The sequence below is a fragment of the Condylura cristata genome, unplaced genomic scaffold (assembly GCF_000260355.1).
Source record: "Condylura cristata isolate star-nosed mole 26May11 unplaced genomic scaffold, ConCri1.0 scaffold00028, whole genome shotgun sequence".
Taxonomy (NCBI): domain Eukaryota; kingdom Metazoa; phylum Chordata; class Mammalia; order Eulipotyphla; family Talpidae; genus Condylura; species Condylura cristata.
In genome coordinates, this window is record NW_004567129.1 from 17642940 (window position 1) to 17660459 (window position 17520).

The following is a 17520-nucleotide window of genomic DNA, read 5'->3' on the forward strand; positions in this document are numbered from 1 at the left end:
GGAGGCGCGCAGCGCGAGTCAGTGGCAGAGCCATGGCGGGCGGGGAAGACCCCGGGGAAGGGGAGCCGGTATCTGTGGTGACCGTGAGGGTGCAGTACCTGGAGGACACCGACCCTTTCTCATGTGCCAACTTTCCCGAGCCTCGCCGGGCCCCCACCTGCAGCCTGGACGGGGCGCTGCCTCTGGGCGCGCAGATACCAGCGCTGCACCGTCTCTTGGGGGCGCCGCTCAAGGTGAGGGGGCCTGGAGAAAGGCGGGTGGAGATCGAGGGCTCAGGGTTGGCGCCATGAAAGCCTTTGGGAGGTGCCTCTCAGGGAGAGGCAGAAGCGGTGACGCTCCTCCGGGTAAGTCTCCTACCGAGGGCCCCAGATGCATGCTACCTTCCCTGTGAGCGACGCCTCCCAAGTTAAGGGAAAGCTGAGGAAGGGAGATGGTGCTTGTGGTCTGGCTACCCTGGCTGCCCCGTGCACTGCGGCCCACCTGGGGAGGTGCTTGGGATCCACTAGCTGCCTGTCTGCCCGGGATAGATTGACCGCAGGGGTTTGGATAGTAGCGGATCCAGGGGCCGAGCTGGGGAGCGACTAGCTTCCACCTGCTCAGGTAAGTTGTGGGCGGGCCCACGGGGGGGGGGCGGGCCCGGGGCGGGCCATTCGAGGTGACGAAGGCTGGATTGGGCCCAGTCAGATAGTAGTGCCCTTCGTAGGTGGGGCGCCGGCCTGGGTGGGCCCGCCAAGCAAAGATTTCTCCGGGAGTGGGGAGTCCCCGGGAAGCGACCTGGCCGGGCACTCGTCGTGCACTGCTGGAAAAGCCCTTTGAGTCACCGCGCCATCATCCCGTACACCCGCCGCTGCTAGCCGACTGCTGGGAGGGAGAGGGCGGGCCGGGCTAATTTTAAACTTCGGGCCTGCCCTAGTTTGCTTGCGCCGGGGAGTCGACTAGTGAGTGCACCGCGCCCGGAGAGGCCCTTTTCCAGATGGCCGGCCCTACCTCCCCTCCCGCTCAGCCCCCCTCAGGCATCCCTTTCCGGAGCGCAGGGTTTCCGGGCCTGGACTCTGGGAGGCACACACCACCCCCACGCCACCCCCCGGGTTCTCCGCCAGCCGGTCTGCACCGAGTGGTGAGCCGGAAGAGAGAGAGTTGATGGGGTGCCCTTCTTTTGCTCCCGGCGGTGGCTGGACGCGGAGTTGCGCAAACTTGCCCCCCAGGCCCGGGGTCTCCCTTGGAATGTGCCCCGGGCGCCGGGCCCCCAAGCCTGCATTCCTCTCGCTGCAAGTCTGCCCCGCCTCCGAGAGCTGGGAAGAGGGTGGTGAGAATATTGGCTTGAGGAGTGGCGCATGTTGGGGCAAAGCTTGAAGGCTGCAGCACTCTGCCCACCCCAGAGTTTCGATGCAAATGCACACCCTTCCTTTGCTGTGCCCTGTTAAAAGGGCGAAACCGAGGTGGGCCTGGGAGAAACACACAGAGAACGCCCCCCCCCATTCAGGAGTGGGGCTGGGGAGAGAGGAGGTCTTGCCTCAGGACTCCTGGAACTCCTGGTGCCAAAGTGAGGCTGGAGCTCTAGGAAGAAAATTGTATTCCTCCACTCCCCCTGATCCCCACACTGGGACAGGACCCAGCCCTGACATCCCTCTTCCCAACTAGGAGTAGGCTAAGGAGGGCGACTACAAGAAAGCACATTGCTCTGCCCTCTGCCTCTAGCTGAGGACACTACTGAGCTCAGAGAATGTATTAAATCTCCCACCCCCAACTCAGTCTTCCTGGTCTCTCCACTTTCCAGATTGCCCACCTCAAGTATCTGGCACCCCACTGGCAGCATGGGGGGGCATACTGGGTTACAAGGTGATTGGAGCCAGGACTCCCTAGTGCTGGCAGTGCTGCCAGGAATGGCCAGATGTAGTGTTGTGTGCATCCCAAATATAAACTGTGACCACAGCCCCAAAATAGAAGGCTGGAGGCTGGAGGAAGAAGGGCTGAGAATAGGGTAGGGGCAGGGACTTCAGAGAGCTGAGGGAGAGGGAACAGGGCTCCTCCTTGCAGGAAATGTCAACAGCTGGTTCTTCCCCTAGTCCTAGGAGTGGGTGCCCCAGGGGCACAGACATGACTCAGGCCTGCCTGATAGCCCTCTAGAGGGAAGAAGTGACCCAGAAACCCAAGTGTCTCCCTCCCAGGCAGAAATAAGAGGAGGGGATTTCCTCTACTAATGCCCTGTCCTATGGACAGCTGTCCTGCAAAAGAATGGGAAACAGCCAAGAGTCATCTGCTTGCCCACTCTGGGCACTGACTCCCATCATCCCTGGCCTTCCCTGGGGATGTACAGAGGCCTGGCCCACTTTCTCTATGGGCCCACATATCCTCCACATATCCCAGTGAGCTGGGCCTAGCCTCTAGAGTTCCCAGGGGCCTTCTTTTTAAAAGGATTCAGAGTTTTCAGGCCTGAGAAGGCCTTGCTCATTTCCGCCCAGTCTAGGAGGAAGCTCCTGACTCATCTCCTGACCCTGGGGGGAGGGTCCTGGCAGTGCCTAGGCCCTGCCTGGTGTCCTCAAGGGAACTTAGGAATACCTCTCTTCTCTCTGTGTAGGAACCTCTCCCAGTTCAGACATCTGCCTCTGGCCAGGGCAGGAGGGAACAGCTCTCAGGCCTTACATCTGTGCGCCTTACTCAGAGTGGCCCTCCAGGTTTCTTTGCCTTTATGGGCGGTACCTCAGGAGCTGCTCCCTCATACCCAAAGGCCCTCCCACGTCTGGTAAAACACTGACTTTTGCCTAGGCACTTTTGCCCAGGGGGCCTGGGGTACTGCTCTGACCCTAATACAAAAGGCAGAGGGTTCCTCTATTCCTAGCAGCAGGGGTAACCCTAGAAATCTGCTCATTGCCAGTGAAAATCCCCAGCTATAGCAAGAGATCAGGGTAGGACAGGGATGGCACTGTCCTAAATGACACTTGCCCTTCCTTACTCCAGCCTCAGTTTACCTCTCAGAAGTATTTGTGGTTAGGGTCCTAAAGTGTGAACCTGAATTGTTAGGGCAGGGCCAAGAGGGGTGTCCCAGAATATTGTTAAGGGTAATATAGGAATCTCTGGTGATGAACTGAGCCTGACAGGGAGTCCTCTTTGGGAGGCAGTATGGTATGTAGGCATGAGTCATGGCTCCCTCCCAGTCTTCCCTGGAGCTGGCATGGCCAATTTGCTGGTCATCCTGGGCTAGGGGTCCTGGGCTACAGCCTAGTGGAGGGTGCCAGGACCTAGGCGCCCTTTGGGCAGAAGCTGGCACTATTTCCCAGCATGTGTGATGTCTGTGTGTTCACTCATTTTCCCTTGCAACTGGGAGAACCAGTTCGGGTATTTATCAGTCCAGAAAGCTGAGGGGCAATCTCCAGCGCTTGATAACCCGCCAGCCCAAGCCTCTCACCATCTCCCCTGCAGGATTTCCAGAGTCCACCTGCCCAAGGCCCCGGTCAGTTAGCCCAAATCCATTCCCACTTATGCAGGCTGGGGCAAAAATCTGACTTCCTGAACCTTGGTTTCCTCACCTGTAATGGATTTCTCAGGAAAATCTAATGATGTGTGCACAAAGGCGGCAAGTGTGGGGTCCCCTCAAGGCCCATCGCATCATCTCAATCAGGAAGCCACAGTCTAGTTGGAGACCGAAGAACAAGGAAGGACTTCAGAGCACAGGGTCTTGTGTTTATAAAAGGAGAAGAAAAGGCAGTTAGCGGCTTACTTCCTACAGTAGGGCTCCCTCAGCAGCTAGTTCTGCCCTCTGCCCCATCTTCCTTGTGCTCTGGCTGGGCATGTTCATTCTCACCTAATAACACTGTTATAAAAAATATTGGGGAGTGATCACTATGGTCTCCTAAATTTGGCCCTGCTTCTAAACCATATGTAACTAGTTGGTTTCAGCTGCTAGAATAATCTGAGTCGAGAGATCAAGAGAAATGTAGGCTGGAGGCTGAAGTCAGGGCTGAGCCTGAAGCGAATGGGGAAAGGACTACACCCTAAGATAGATAGCAGGGGAGTGTGAAAGACAAGAGCCAGGGGGGCAGTCATGGATGTGGGCCCTCACTGTGCGCTGACCCTAACTAAGCACTCTCCACTGGGGCTGAGGCTGGGCTAACTCCAGCCTGGCCCTGCCCCAGGGTGTGAGAAACAAAGTCCAGAGTTTGGCTTTCAAACCACGGACTGACCCGACCGGCCAGAGGTGTGAGGGATAAGCACCACCCAGCTGAAACTCTGCTCTTTGCTACTTGCCTCTCCCGACCCACTACCACCCCCCACCTCCAACCCAGGACATAAAGCTGGAGAGGGGCACTGTCCTGAACCAACCCCCAGCAATGAGGACCTGGCGGGCCTGGGCAGGTGAAGTGGTGAGCGGTCCGTAGCTACCATCATGAAGGAGTTGCTTCTCCAAGGTAGCCGGGATGGTGGAAGACTCAGGTCTAGAACCAAGTGGATGCGGGCACCACAGGGAGTCCCTGCATGGAGAGGGCCCCTCTCTGCTTACCAGGGGTCCAAACTACAAATGTGCAAGCAAGTGGAGAGCATGCGAGGCCTGGACTTTCTGAAGGTGCACTGCTGGGACCAGTGCAGGCCAGTGTGCGTGTGTCTGTACATTCACATGTATTTATCAGGTCATATACCTAGATAGGTAAGAAGTCACCAGGTATAATCTGATCACCCTCCAGCATTTATCGTTACAGCACTCCATCCCCCACCTTTCTTATCACCCTTGGCAGTGGGGATTGTACATTTATTTGTGAGCTTTTTCTGAGTTAAGTCTGTCTGCCTCCCCCTCTGGGCTTGAAGGAAGGGAAGGCAGAAGCAGTGTCTTATTAGTGGCTCTGTCCTCAGCAGCTAAAGCCTGCCTGGTCTGTGAACGTTTGAATGAGTGTATGCTTTGGGAGCCATTGGGGCTGTGTGGTTGTGGGGGAGATGTTTCTCTAGGGTCTGGGGATTCTCCAGGCCAAGGTGGAGGGTGATCCTCTGTGCCTAGGGTGGGGGGCAGGGTGGGGATGAGATTGCTGAGTCATGCATGGAATCAGTGGGATCAGAGAAATGTGGGTTGCCCTCAACTGGTCCTGGAAGAAGTACCCTAGCCCTGGGGCCTAGCCACCTCCTCTCAAACCTGATCCCTGCAGGGCCTGGAGAAGATGACTCTGCTCCTGGGAAGGGAGAGAGGCCCAGGCCCGCCCCGGCGCCCAGAGGGAGGGCAGGCAGCCAGGCAGGAAGTGGGACAGAGAACAGGCTGGAGTGTTTGTCCTATGTCCCATGTCCCTGGCGGGGGTGGGGAGGTGTTGGGGGGAGGTGTCACCTAAGGCCCCCACATGCTGAACTGCCAGGAAGGAACTGGGTCAGGTTCTCAGGATGAGCAGGGGTGCTAACAGAGGGAGGGCTGGGGGGGCAGGAGCTGGACTCCTTCTCCTCGCCCAGGGGATGAGGGGCAGGTGGAAACTCTTAGACATGGCCCAGAGCAGGCAGGCTGGTAAAACAGCAGGAGAGTTGCTGGGGTGAACTTTGCCAGTGAGATGGCGGCTAGAAGACCTCCGCTCTGTAGGAGGGGGGGGTTCACCTTGGGCCAGGGTACCTCAAAGAGTGGGATGACTCCTATCAAGGAGACTTTGCTGAGCCCTGCATAGCACTGTGCTCAGGGGGACGTGACCAGGAGAAGAACCGTGCTGCTCTCAGACTCCAAAAGCACTTCGTGGCCTCTCTGCAGGCCTCCGCTAAGGGCTGAGTGTCACAGCGCAGCTGCACAGGGGCGCCAGACTGGAGGGAGGGAGATGACGCAGACACATGAATGGCGCATACACCTTTTTGTCCCAAAGGCTGACTTCAGGGTCCTTCTATAGACTGATTGAATCACACTCTGAAATTTGATTCTTAATAGGTCATAGGTGGCCTCTAAGGTCCAGTCAGGACTGTTGTGATTGTAGCCCTTATGGGGAAAGGGCAGAGACCCTGAGTCCTGGAGAGACTGGGGAGCCTATGAATTAGTCCCCACTCATCACTGTTCTATTCAGACACACATACACACCCCAATACCCCTACCTCCCAGCTGGTTTGCACCTCCCATCATTCTTAACACTTTCCCCTTGGGCTTGAATGTTTTGTGGTCACAGTTTATCACCCCACAGGGCTGTGAACTTCCTCGAAGGCAGGAACTTCCTCCCATCTTCTCTCCATTCCCCTTCCTCATTCATGTTTACTAGCTCAGCAGACATGTAGTAAGCGCTCCCATGTTCCAAGGGCTGTGTGGGCTCTGCAGAGAGAGCCCAGGGTACAGCACACAGTGCCTGAGCCCACAGAGCCTCAGGTTCACGGGGGTGGACGCTGGTGTCAAGGATGTCACGGAAGCCACAGGAGGGGTCACTCTCAGGTGGAGCGGGCTGCACAGCACTGGCCAGGAATCCGGGAAGGCATTCCAACAGGTGTTCTCTAACATGAACCTAAAGAATGGGGTAAGTGTTCGCCAGGAGAAAACACAGTACAAACAAAGCAAGAAAGCCTGGCACCTGAGGTGACTTTGCACATGTTTGCTGCATGAGTAATGACTGTTGAAGGAACATATGATGCAGGTGGCCTCTGGCGCTGTGCCTCTCTGCCATCACCCCAAGTGGGATAGGAGATCATGGGGTGTCCATACAGACCCTTGCCAGCCCTTCCCCAGCCCTAACAGCTGTCCCCTTTGTCCCCAGCTAGAGGACTGTGCCCTGCAAGTGTCTCCTTCTGGATTTTACCTGGACCCTGAGCTGTCCCTTGAAGAACAGCGGGAGATGCTGGAGGGCTTCTATGAAGAGATCAGGTCAGAGCTGGTGGGGACAGGGCGGAAAGGCTGGGAGACATCCTTGCCCTCACCGGGGGCTGGTGCCTGTATCAGCAGCCGAGACACCTAATCTCTAGGCCGAGCTGTGGGTCCCTCCTACTGCTTGGGGAACTGTGCCAGGGGAATGTCAAGGCCTGGCCGGTGTTACCTGCTGCCTGGGATGGGAGTGGGGGAGAGGGCTCTTCTACATAACTGAGATACCTGTGTTTGCACAAGCCCTCCTCTCTAGACAACCCTGGGACCTGCTAGGAGCAGCTGGGGAGGAAGGAGCTGGGCCAGGGTTGGCTTGCAGGGAGGGCTTTGGCTGCCTTGGTGTGGGGGTTGGGACCCTGAGGAATGGTCTTGGAGCTGCTGACTAAGCTGCTTGATTCCAGCAAAGGGCGGAAGCCTACACTGATTCTGCGGACCCAACTCTCTGTGAGGGTCAATGCCATCTTGGGTGAGTGTGTGTGGGCCTCCATGCCCAGCAACCCCCACAGCCCGGGCTCAGTTTCTTTCAGGTCAGTGCTGGACAACGCACAGGGCATGTGAGAAGCAGGATATGTGACCCCTCCTCATTCCTATCCTGACCTCTCTTTCCAGGCCAGGGCTAATGCTGCAGCCTAACTAGTGGTTAGCCAGAGTCAGGGAGTGGAGGAGGCAGAGGTGGGAGGTTCAGGGAAAGGGTATGTCTTGAAGGGGGCAGTGGCTGTGTCGCAGCAGGCCAGGCTGTCTGCGACTCCTTGAGGTCCCATGCCCGCCAATCCTTTGCAGAGAAGTTGTACAGCTCCAGTGGCCCAGAGCTCCGTCGTTCCCTCTTCTCACTAAAACAGATCTTCCAGGTGAGGCCCAGAGGTGGGCTGGGGTTGGGGGTGCAGCCCTACCCCCCCTAAACTTTCCGTGGTACCTCCAGGAGGACAAGGATCTAGTGCCTGAATTCGTACACTCAGAGGGACTGAGCTGCCTCACCCGTGTGGGTGCTGCTGCCGACCACAACTACCAGACTTACATCCTGAGAGGTGAGCCCCACGCCTGCCCCTGCCCCCACGACGCTTGCTGACCCCCTCAGTGGCCCCTTGCTGACCTCCTCTTGCCCCTGTGTCCCCAGCACTAGGCCAGCTGATGCTTTTCGTGGATGGGATGCTGGGGGTGGTGGCCCACAGCGAGACTGTGCAATGGCTGTATACACTGTGTGCCAGTCCGGTAAGCGGCCCTCTGCCCAGCCATGCTCCCTTTACCTCCTGCCTGTGCTGCACCGCTTTGCCCTCGTCTGCAAAGCAGGCTACAGTGGAGGGTGTCTAGAAAGCTTTCTGGGCCTAGAAAGCGCTTGGCGTCTGGGACCGGAACCAGTCTTTCTGCCCAGACTCTCCTCTCTGGGTTCAACCCCAGGCACCCTCGCCCACCACACACCAGGAGCTGGCACAAGTCTGGCCCAATCCCTACTCATGGGATCACTGTTCCCCCAGTCCCGCTTGGTGGTGAAGACAGCCCTGAAGTTGCTGCTGGTGTTTGTGGAGTACTCTGAAAACAACGCGCCGCTCTTCATCCGTGCAGTCAACTCCGTGGCCAGCACCACTGGTTAGATGCCCCCCATCCCTCCCCCACCGTTCTCTCCTACCTGTCCCTGGGTGACTGTGTCCCCTTCCGTGTGGCAGGCACTCTCCCCTGGGCCAACCTGGTGTCCATCCTGGAGGAGAAGAATGGCTGTGATTCGGAGCTGCTGGTGTACACGGTCACCCTCATCAACAAGGTGTGTGGGAGGGGGAGAGAACCACATGCCAACTGTGGACCCCTCAGCCTCCTGACTTCTGAACTTCCCCGTCCACTAGACACTGGCGGCTCTTCCAGATCAGGACTCCTTCTATGACGTGACGGATGCCCTGGAGCAGCAGGGCATGGAGACCCTGGTCCAGCGCCACTTGAACACTCTGGGCGTTGACATAGACCTGCGCACGCAGCTTGTGCTCTACGAGGTGGGCTGGGCTGTTAGGGCCCCCCTTCGGGTGGGGACTGAGTGCAGTTCCCCGGCACACCACCCACCTACCTGGGCCTCAGAGGTTCACATCTGGCCCACCTCTGCCAGAGCGCCCTTCGGTTGGAGGACGGGGACATTGAAGAAGCTGCTGCAGGTGGGCGGCGGGAGCGCCGAAAACCTTCTTCAGAGGAGGGCAAAAGGAGCCGCCGATCTCTAGAAGGTGGGGGCTGCCCCTCGCGCACCCCAGAGCCTGGGTAAGAACTAAGAAAGGCCTAAGCAGATGCAGAAGAGTGGGTCTGCCCGGCAGAGCCTCCTCTCCTGACATGCCCGCGGTGCCTCCAGCCCCACAGGACCAGCCTCACCGATTGGCCCCGCCTCTACCAGCCCCGCTTTACCGGCAGGCCCCGCCTCCAGCCCGGCCTCACCGATAAGCCCCTCCCCCGGCAGGCCAGCCCCTCGGTCCAGCCCCGCCTCCAGCCCTGCGTCCAGCCCTGCAAGCCCTACCTCTGGCCTCCGGCTGTCTTCGCTGAGTGTCTTTCCCACCATCTCAGTGGTGCCCTCGGCCACAGACAGCGGCGAGAGGAGCGTCTACAAGTGAGTTGTGAGCTCAAGGTCTCCCCACAGTCTTTCCAGCTGTCCCTCCATTCTGCACCCCTTCACCGGTTCTCCATCTCCTCTGCCCAAACGCGTGCTTTCTCTTTCTTTCTTTCCAGACTTCACCAAACTGCTCCTGTTTGGTAAGTGAGTGCTGGAGGACTGGTTCTGCGCGGAGTGGCCCTCATCCTCCTGAGATTTCGTCTTTTTCTGGCATTCCACCTGCCCGTGCCACTTGCCATTCGTCTCCCTCCTGTCCTCTGCCTGTCCCTCAGCCCCTGGCTCTTGTTCTGCTCTGTCTTTGGCACTTTACACTGTCCTGCTTCATGTCGGTCTGTCCATCTCCAGTGTTGTTCCTACGTCATGACTCCCCCTCCCCTTCCTCTTCCCACCCAGGCTGGGACGGGGCCCCTGATATCATCTCTTATTGTCCCTCCCACCCAGGGCCCCTGAGAGCCCACCCGTCCCCCAGTCCCATACTGGGCAGGCCAGGCAGGAGTAAGTACAGAGGCCAGCCTGCCAGGCCTACCTGCGCTCAGGGCTTCAGCACTGCTTCCCCCAGCAGGGGTCCCACAGGCCTCATGCAGCCATAACTGGAGAGTCAGGCACCGCTCTCCCAGACTTGTGCCATCTTGGTTACCCAGAGAGGTACTGCTCTATAGGGAAGCAGGTCACTGGTGTCACAGTGGTCCCTATGCTTCGAAAATGACAGCTTAATAGCTAAGCCCAAAGATGAGAACATGGACGCTCAAACTGGGGCCCAGTTCAGGAATAGGGCAGGGAGGAGAACTGGGCCACTATGGAGTGCGGGTAGAGGAACAAAGTAAGGCTGAGGGGAGGACCGGGACTGAGACCGGAGCGACCACAAAAGAACTGGGTCACCTTCATGACTTCAGCATAAGATGAGTGCCTGATTCATAGCTCACTTCAGAGTACAGGCCATAGCTGTCGAGCTCCCAGGCACGCTGAGGGAGACACATTCTGTTGTGCGCGTTGGGTCAGCTGGCTTCTCCCCCTGCAAGGTGTCCAGGTCTAGAATCAGAACAGTGACCATGAGTAGCTGCAAGCCGAGTAGACCTCCCTGCATTGCTCTGGGAATGTTGGGCTGGTAGTGGCCCTCCCCAGTGTGGACACTCCACAGGAGCTGGCCTTGGGGGGCAGGACCTGGGTCTGCTCAGCGCATGGACTGTTCTCTGTGTGTTTGTGTGCCTGCAACTGGGGGCAGAGCCCAGCGGCCCAGCAAGGCATGTGCGCCACCCTGGGCTGTCCCATGTCAGAACACCTCACTGACAAGTGCTTCTCTCCAGAGCTCGGTTCCTGGAGAATGTGGCAGCGGCAGAAACAGAGAAGCAGGCTGCGCTGGCTCAGGGCCGGGCGGAGGCACTGGCTGGGGCCATGCCTGATGAGACTGATGGGCACCCAGGTGCGTAGGTGGGTGGGCACAACCTAGCCTTGCTGCCCTGCTGCACTGCTGCGTGCAGATGGCATGAAATTGATGATTGCTTTCCTTTTCCTAGATACCCGGGAACTATGGGGCTCCCCTGAGCTGACCTCTGTACCCAGAACATCCCATAGCCCTGTCCCCCGAGTCCTGCTCCGGGCCCAGCGGAGTCTTGAGCCAGAGCCCAAGGAGCCACCAGCCCCACCAAGCCCCAAGGTTCAGCCCACCCAGGAGCTCCCTACCCATTCATCCAAGCTCTGCATTGGGGACCTGGACTTCTCAGATCTGGGGGAGGATGAAGACCAGGACATGCTGGACATGGAGGCTGCAGAGGCTGGCACAGGAATCCCACCTCCACCACCCCCACTGCCCCTGCTCTCTGGAGGGCCCCCTCCTCCTCCGCCCCTCCCCCCTCCATCTTTCCCCCCTCCCCCCCTACCTCCTCCACCCATCAAAGGCCCATTCCCACCACCTCCACCCCTAGCTGCCCCTCTTCCCTCCTCAGCACCTGACAGCCTAGCCCTCCCCGCCAAGAGGAAGACAGTAAAACTCTTCTGGCGAGAGCTAAAACTGGTTGGGGGCCATGGGGGCTCTGGGAGCCGCTTTGGGCCCTGCCCTACCCTGTGGGCTTCACTGGAGCCTGTATCAGTGGACACGGCCCGACTGGAACACCTGTTTGAGTCCCGCGCCAAAGATGTGCTGCCTTCCAAGGTAGGTAAATCCACGCTCATCTACAAGGTAACCTTTGAATGACTATGGCTGGCCTCTCACCTCCCACATGGGGAAACAAGAGTAAGAACCTGGCTGAGGTCTCTCAATCAGGGACTAATAGGGCCCTGTTAATCTGAGTTCGTCTTAAGGCTTCACATATGCCAGGTCCCCATTTGTGGGGTGAGCCTCACAACTGGCTACTTACAGTTAGGGCCTGGGGATGCCACCGTGGACTGTTAGCCCAGCTCGTCCCTTTCCCAGTCTTACACTGCCCTCCCCCCAATCTCAAAGAAAGCTGGTGAGGGCCGCCGGACCATGACTGTAGTGCTGGACCCCAAGCGCAGCAATGCCATCAACATTGGCCTAACCACACTACCACCTGTCCACGTCATTAAGGCTGCCCTGCTCAACTTTGATGAGTTTGCTGTCAGCAAGGATGGCATTGAGGTGGGGATACCCTGCTAGCAATGTGGCAGGGAGGTGGGAGGTCTGACCCTCTCCTTTGGTCAGTGGGCATTTCCTCTCCCTTCTTGGTGGGCATGGGCTTGGTGATTCTGCAGAACACTCCCTTGGCCCTGGGACTCCCCCAGATGGTAAAGGGAGAAATTAAGACCCTGGCCTGAGGCCAGCACTGAGCACCCTATGGGGTGGTGGCTGCATCCTCAGAAGCTATTGACCATGCTGCCCACGGAGGAGGAGAGGCAGAAGATTGAGGAGGCCCAGCTGGCCAATCCTGACATCCCCCTGGGCCCAGCTGAGAATTTCCTGATGACCCTCGCCTCCATCGGGGGGCTGGCTGCCCGTCTGCAACTCTGGGCCTTCAAACTGGATTATGATGGCATGGAGCGGGTACTTGGATCACAGAATGGGGTAGGCAGTGGGGGGCTGAGCATGACAACCACACAATCTGAGTCTCTGGCCTCCCACATCAGGAGATTGCAGAGCCACTGTTTGACCTCAAAGTGGGCATGGAACAGCTGGTGCAAAATGCCACCTTCCGCTGCATCCTGGCCACTCTGCTAGCTGTGGGCAATTTCCTCAATGGCTCCCAGGTGAGAGTATATGAGAGTTGGAGGCCAGGACTTTGGAGCTGATCAGGCCCAGACTCAAACAGGGTCCTTTCAGAGCAGCGGCTTTGAGCTGAGCTACCTGGAGAAGGTGTCAGAGGTGAAGGACACAGTGCACCGGCAGTCACTGCTGCACCATCTCTGCTCCTTGGTGCTCCAGACCAGGCCCGATTCCTCTGACCTCTACTCAGAAATCCCTGCTCTGACCCGCTGTGCTAAGGTGAGCATCAGCTAGAGGCTGGACCAAGACTGGGCAGAGTAAAGGGGTACTGATTCCTGGGCCCAGCTTCTCTCCTTCTGGCTGCTAGGGTTCTGTGGCACAGCTTGCTAGGGCTGTGGGTATTCAACAGGCTATGTCCTCTGCAAAAAAAAAAAAAAAAAGCTCTTTCTCTATTGGCCTGGCTCTATCTACTGTCTTTGGGTCCATTTAGCCACCACTTTCCACAAGAAACCTGTGTCTCCACTCTCCCAAGCAGACTTGTCTGAATTTTTCAAGGGTGGAATGAGTATCAGGCATCTGTGTCCTAGGGCCTAGGCTGGCCAGTTCACAACCTTAGGTTGCGGGGGGCCATATACACCCTGCTTCCCCAGGTGGACTTTGAGGAGCTGAATGAGAACCTGGGACAACTGGAACGGCGGAGCCGGGCAGCTGAGGAGAGTCTCCGGGGCCTGGCCAAGCACGAACTGGCGCCAGCCCTGCGTACCCGCCTTATCCACTTCCTGGGCCAGTGTGCCCGCCGCGTGGCCATGCTGAGGGTGGTACACCGCCGTGTCTGCAACAGGTGGAGGCATGGCCAGAGAGGGGTCAGACCCCACTCCTGTTCTTCAAACCGCAAGTATCACTCACCACCGCCCCCCATCCCGGCCAGGTTCCATGCCTTCCTGCTCTACCTGGGTTACACGGCACAGGCAGCCCGGGAAGTGCGCATCATGCAGTTCTGCCACACTCTGCGTGAGTTCGCACTGGAGTATCGTACTTGCCGGGAACGGGTGCTGCAGCAGCAGAAGAAGCGGGCCACGTACCGTGAGCGCAACAAGACCCGGGGTCGCATGATCACCGAGGTGGGTCGCTCTTCCAGGGCTTGACTGCCATCCCTGCCCTTCCTGCCAACTTTCCATAACCCCAGCTGACCTCTGTCCCCTTTCTAGACAGAGAAGTTCTCGAGTGTGGCTGGGGAAGCTCCCTGCAACCCATCTGTCCCAGTGGCAGTGGGAAGCGGGCCAGGCCGAGAGGATGCTGACAGTCATGCCAGCATGAAGAGTCTGCTGACCAGCAGGCCTGAGGACCCTACACATGCCCGCCGCAGCAGAGGTGGGCCCTGTGGGTCCTGGGGGCAAGGAACACAAGGCGCCTCCTTGGCCTGACCTTCCTCTCTGGCCTTCCTCAGGCATGGTCCAGAGCAGTTCCCCAATCATGGCCACTGCAATGGAACCCTCCACTGCACCCCCAGAAGAATCCCCAGGCTCCAATTTACCCAGTGACACTTCTGATGAGATCATGGATCTGCTGGTGCAGTCAGTGACCAAGAGCAACCCTCGGGCTTTAGCTGCTCGGGAACGGAAGCGTTCCCGTGGCAACCGCAAGTCTTGTGAGTACTCCCCACATACCTGGTGCCCACTTTCACCCCATCAACCCCCTCTAACCCTGCTCTGTCCCTGCAGTGAGACGGACGCTGAAGACTGGACTCGGAGAGGACCTGGTGCAGGCACTAGGACTGAATAAGGGCCCTGGCCTGGAGGTATGAAGGCGCTGCCTCCAGGAAACCAGTATGGGTCCTGCTGCAATGAGAGACTGCAGAGGGAGAGAGACCACAGCAGAATTCTGGGCCTCTTCTCAACTCCAGGGCCACTCAGTGGCCAGTACCTTGAGCAGTATTAGTTACATACGCCTATCTGAGTTTGTGCATGTGTGTGTGTGCATGCGTGTGTGTGTGTGTGTGTGTGTGTGTGAACCCCCTGAATGCATGGACCATAATAAAGTTCTCTTAGCCAATTCAAGAGTCTTTTTCCTCTCTCAAGGTACCTGACACATGGGGGTCGGTGGTAGAAGGGAAAAACAAACGACTGGCTCTTCTTGCCTCAACCCTTGTTATTGCCCACAAAACCACCAGCCACATTCCAAGTCATTTATTAAACAATTGTATCCTCCAACTGCTTTTAGCCCCTGGACTAGGCCCTCCATGCTCCTGGCATGAGGGCCATGATACCTGATAGAGCCACCCAGGGCCCAGCAGCCTGTGGCCACAAAGTCAGTGCCTATAACCTCTTCATCTGCCGCCGCTCCTGTCGGCGCTGCCGTTTCTCGTTGTGCTCTGGTGCTGGAGCACCACTGTCTGCCGTGAACCAGGGGCCCAGCACATTCACCCACAGGAGGTAAAGAGCCCGGCCTGGAGCCTAGGAGAGAAAAGATAACCTGAAGCCAGGTGCAGAAGATAAAAGAGGACAAGGGTTAGATGCCCCAGCTCCTTCTTGGGAACCCCACATCCCACACACCAGAAGCCAGAAGGACCAGACGTAGAGGGAGAAGCAGCTGAGCACTTGCACGATGGCTGTCAGTAAGATCACATCCTTGAGATGCCTGTGGACAGACGGGAGGCTACAGGGCCAGACATAGCAGAAGGCCCCTGGTCAGTTCCCTTCCGCCCTCCTGAGCTGCAGGTAGTCTGGGCTATCTGGGCCCCGGCACCCCAGCCCTGGGGCCGCTCACCTGGGCTGGCGGTGGGGGACACTCACTCTGCCATGCCCTGTTCCATGTTGAGGTCCATGCCACCATCCATTAAGGCCCCATCCTCGGAGAAAGCTGCCCGTGCCATCGAGCTCATAGAGTGATAGCTGGCCCCGTATACCGCCAGACTAAAGCCTAGGGCCATCTGCAAAGCAAAAATGGAAGTATCAAAAGCCAGTCACTGACTCAATAGTCACTCGCTTGCCAGGTTAAGGGACACTTACCCAGGCCCAAAATGAGGCAGATGAGTAGAAGAAGACCAAGGTCACAAGACAGTAAATGGCCTGTAAGTAGACACAGGATCAAAATGCTATCAAAAACGACACCTAAACCTTGGGTCTCAACACTGACCAAGAGTTAGATAAAGCTGTGGAAGGAAACAGATTGTGTTTTATATCGCTAGGGGGAAAAGGGGCCTGATCCCTTAATCCTGAATGCTCAGTTTCCTGTTGACATGTCAGTCCAGGAAAGAAGTCCCCATGTATGCAGGATGGGGAGGGTTCTCAAGTTCAGCTGGGAGTCTCACCTTCACTTCTGTTTTTGTTTTTACTACCTGGCACTTCCTCCATGCTAGGATCATTTCTTAATTGGAGCTGATCTTCTTGAGACTTGGTTGATGCATACCATATCAAACGTAACTGGGTGGTCCCTAGGAGAAGGGAAGTTCCAGGTTCCCTGCCCCACCCAGAAGGAGGGTGGAGCTGAGCGGAGAAAAAGGAGAAAGGAGAAGAGAGAAGGAGAGAAGGAAGCCAGATGGAGAATAAGACAGAGACCTAGGGAAGCCACATAGAGAAGCAAGCATGTGATGAAGAAACTGGGCTTGTTTCCTGACCCTGGGCTGGTTAAGGCAGATGTGGGTGAGATACCTGTGGGGGAGGTAACTATGGCAGTGTTTATATTGATTTTGATTTTGCTCTTTTCCTCCCAGATTTGTCTGGCCATTTCTGACCCTTTTCCATGGGTCCCGGCCAGAAGGTGCTTTAGTCTTGTGGCAGCTTTCAGGCCTTGCTTTGGGCCAATCCCTTTTCGGTGGACTTTTGCCCACGAGGGGATGGGTAACTTCAGGTGTTTGATTTAGAAGTTATATTCTTCGTGTTCCACATTGTATATTCACTGTATTAAAGTCACTTTTCATTAAAGCTTTATATGTTTTGTCTTGTTGCAGCGGATGGCAGAACCCACTTAGAGCAGGCAGGTTTTGGGGCTTCAAGGGTGCCTCTTTCTCTCCCCCTGTCCTCTAACAGAATTGAGGTGCCCTATAACAAAACTGCCTTCACTCCCCCCCTCCCCAAACAGAGCTGAGAACTGTGGGCCCTTGGGTGGGCACCAGAGCAAGGAGGCAAGTACTCACATTGGCCCCCAGTATGATCCGTAGGTAGAACTTCAGAGTCTCTCTGTTCTCTTCAAATATCTGCTTCTTCCCTCTTGTGCCCACTTTTCCCTTAGGCTGCAGAGGAATAGTTAAATGTGGTAGAACCCTCCTCGCTCTTCCCACCATTTTGGTTACAGAATTTCAACTGCACCTAAGCCATGTCCTCATAGTGTTTGAACCCAGCACAAATCTTGGGATGTTAATTCTTGCTCCATTGTATCCTACTGAGGGCTAATACCATCCATCCAGCACCACTAGCTATTACAGCCTTCTGTTGCCCAGGGAATAGGCCCACAAACACTAGTTTGAGATCTCCTGCTCCACTGGTAAGGTCCTGCTCCCCTAGTAACGTCCAGCTGACGACGACCTTTTCGCGGGAACTAGTGACTGGAGCTGAATGGTGCTCCTCTCCAGCCTCTGCTAGAATAATGCATATCTAATTTGATGCTTGAGGGTGTTCGCACGCAGGCCTCTCATTTCTATCAACGATCACGGCCTCCGGCACCGGTTCCGATACGGTCCTACACCCTTTTACTCCCAACCTCGCTCTATTACGGTCCGATTACTGGATGCCCCACCCCCCTCATCTCAGCCGACACGCTTCTCTTAATACTCTTCCTATTTTCAGAATCCCAGCTCCGGGGTGGGAGCGCTTTGCCGACGAGCACCCCACCCTACCAGCCCTCCTTACCGCCATGGTGCGACGCAAATACCCAGCCAGGAAAACGAGGGAGGGCGACCGAAACCGCAATCAGTAGATACCACATCGGCAGAACAGCCACTTCCGGTGCAGACCTTAATCGTCACAACTGAGACGGAAGTGGGGGCACTTCCTTCAC

The 17520-nt window shown here is 57.1% G+C and overlaps 2 protein-coding genes across 3 annotated transcripts; one reads left to right on the top strand and one right to left on the bottom strand.

The window, feature by feature from the left end:
- On the top strand, positions 1–14571 carry FHOD1 (formin homology 2 domain containing 1). Of its 2 annotated transcripts, XM_012730743.1 has the most exons (24): positions 1–233; positions 6690–6796; positions 7192–7256; positions 7571–7638; positions 7710–7815; positions 7905–7999; positions 8263–8374; positions 8452–8546; positions 8626–8769; positions 8880–9025; positions 9114–9365; positions 9485–9508; positions 9810–9863; positions 10673–10788; positions 10883–11517; positions 11809–11964; positions 12184–12366; positions 12450–12569; positions 12643–12804; positions 13176–13366; positions 13454–13646; positions 13734–13896; positions 13973–14173; positions 14247–14571. In XM_012730743.1, the coding sequence occupies exons 1-24, from the start codon at positions 33–35 to the stop codon at positions 14327–14329; spliced, it is 3672 nt and encodes a 1223-aa protein (XP_012586197.1). In that variant the 5' UTR covers positions 1–32; the 3' UTR covers positions 14330–14571. The 2 variants fall into 2 exon arrangements, with proteins under 2 accessions (XP_012586197.1, XP_012586198.1); XM_012730744.1 differs by lacking the exons at positions 9485–9508; positions 9810–9863.
- A 125-nt stretch (positions 14572–14696) lies between these two features.
- TMEM208 (transmembrane protein 208) lies at positions 14697–17484 on the bottom strand. The gene is made up of 6 exons (XM_004690480.2): positions 17373–17484; positions 16661–16756; positions 15534–15593; positions 15318–15454; positions 15078–15162; positions 14697–14978 (listed from the first exon to the last, which is right to left on the bottom strand). The coding sequence occupies exons 1-6, from the start codon at positions 17376–17378 to the stop codon at positions 14841–14843; spliced, it is 522 nt and encodes a 173-aa protein (XP_004690537.1). The 5' UTR covers positions 17379–17484; the 3' UTR covers positions 14697–14840.
- Between the last annotated feature and the right edge of the window lie 36 nt (positions 17485–17520).

Coding starts and splice junctions, on each gene's coding strand:
- FHOD1 (XM_012730743.1), top strand. CDS start 33: ATGGCGGGCGGGGAAGACCCCGGGGAAGGGGAGCCGGTATCTGTGGTG. Junction 8,547..8,625: donor CGGTCACCCTCATCAACAAG/GTGTGTGGGAGG, acceptor CCCGTCCACTAG/ACACTGGCGGCTCTTCCAGA. Junction 12,367..12,449: donor ATTATGATGGCATGGAGCGG/GTACTTGGATCA, acceptor CTCCCACATCAG/GAGATTGCAGAGCCACTGTT.
- TMEM208 (XM_004690480.2), bottom strand. Junction 15,455..15,533: donor CTGCCTCATTTTGGGCCTGG/GTAAGTGTCCCT, acceptor TTTGCTTTGCAG/ATGGCCCTAGGCTTTAGTCT. Junction 14,979..15,077: donor TCTGGTCCTTCTGGCTTCTG/GTGTGTGGGATG, acceptor TTTCTCTCCTAG/GCTCCAGGCCGGGCTCTTTA.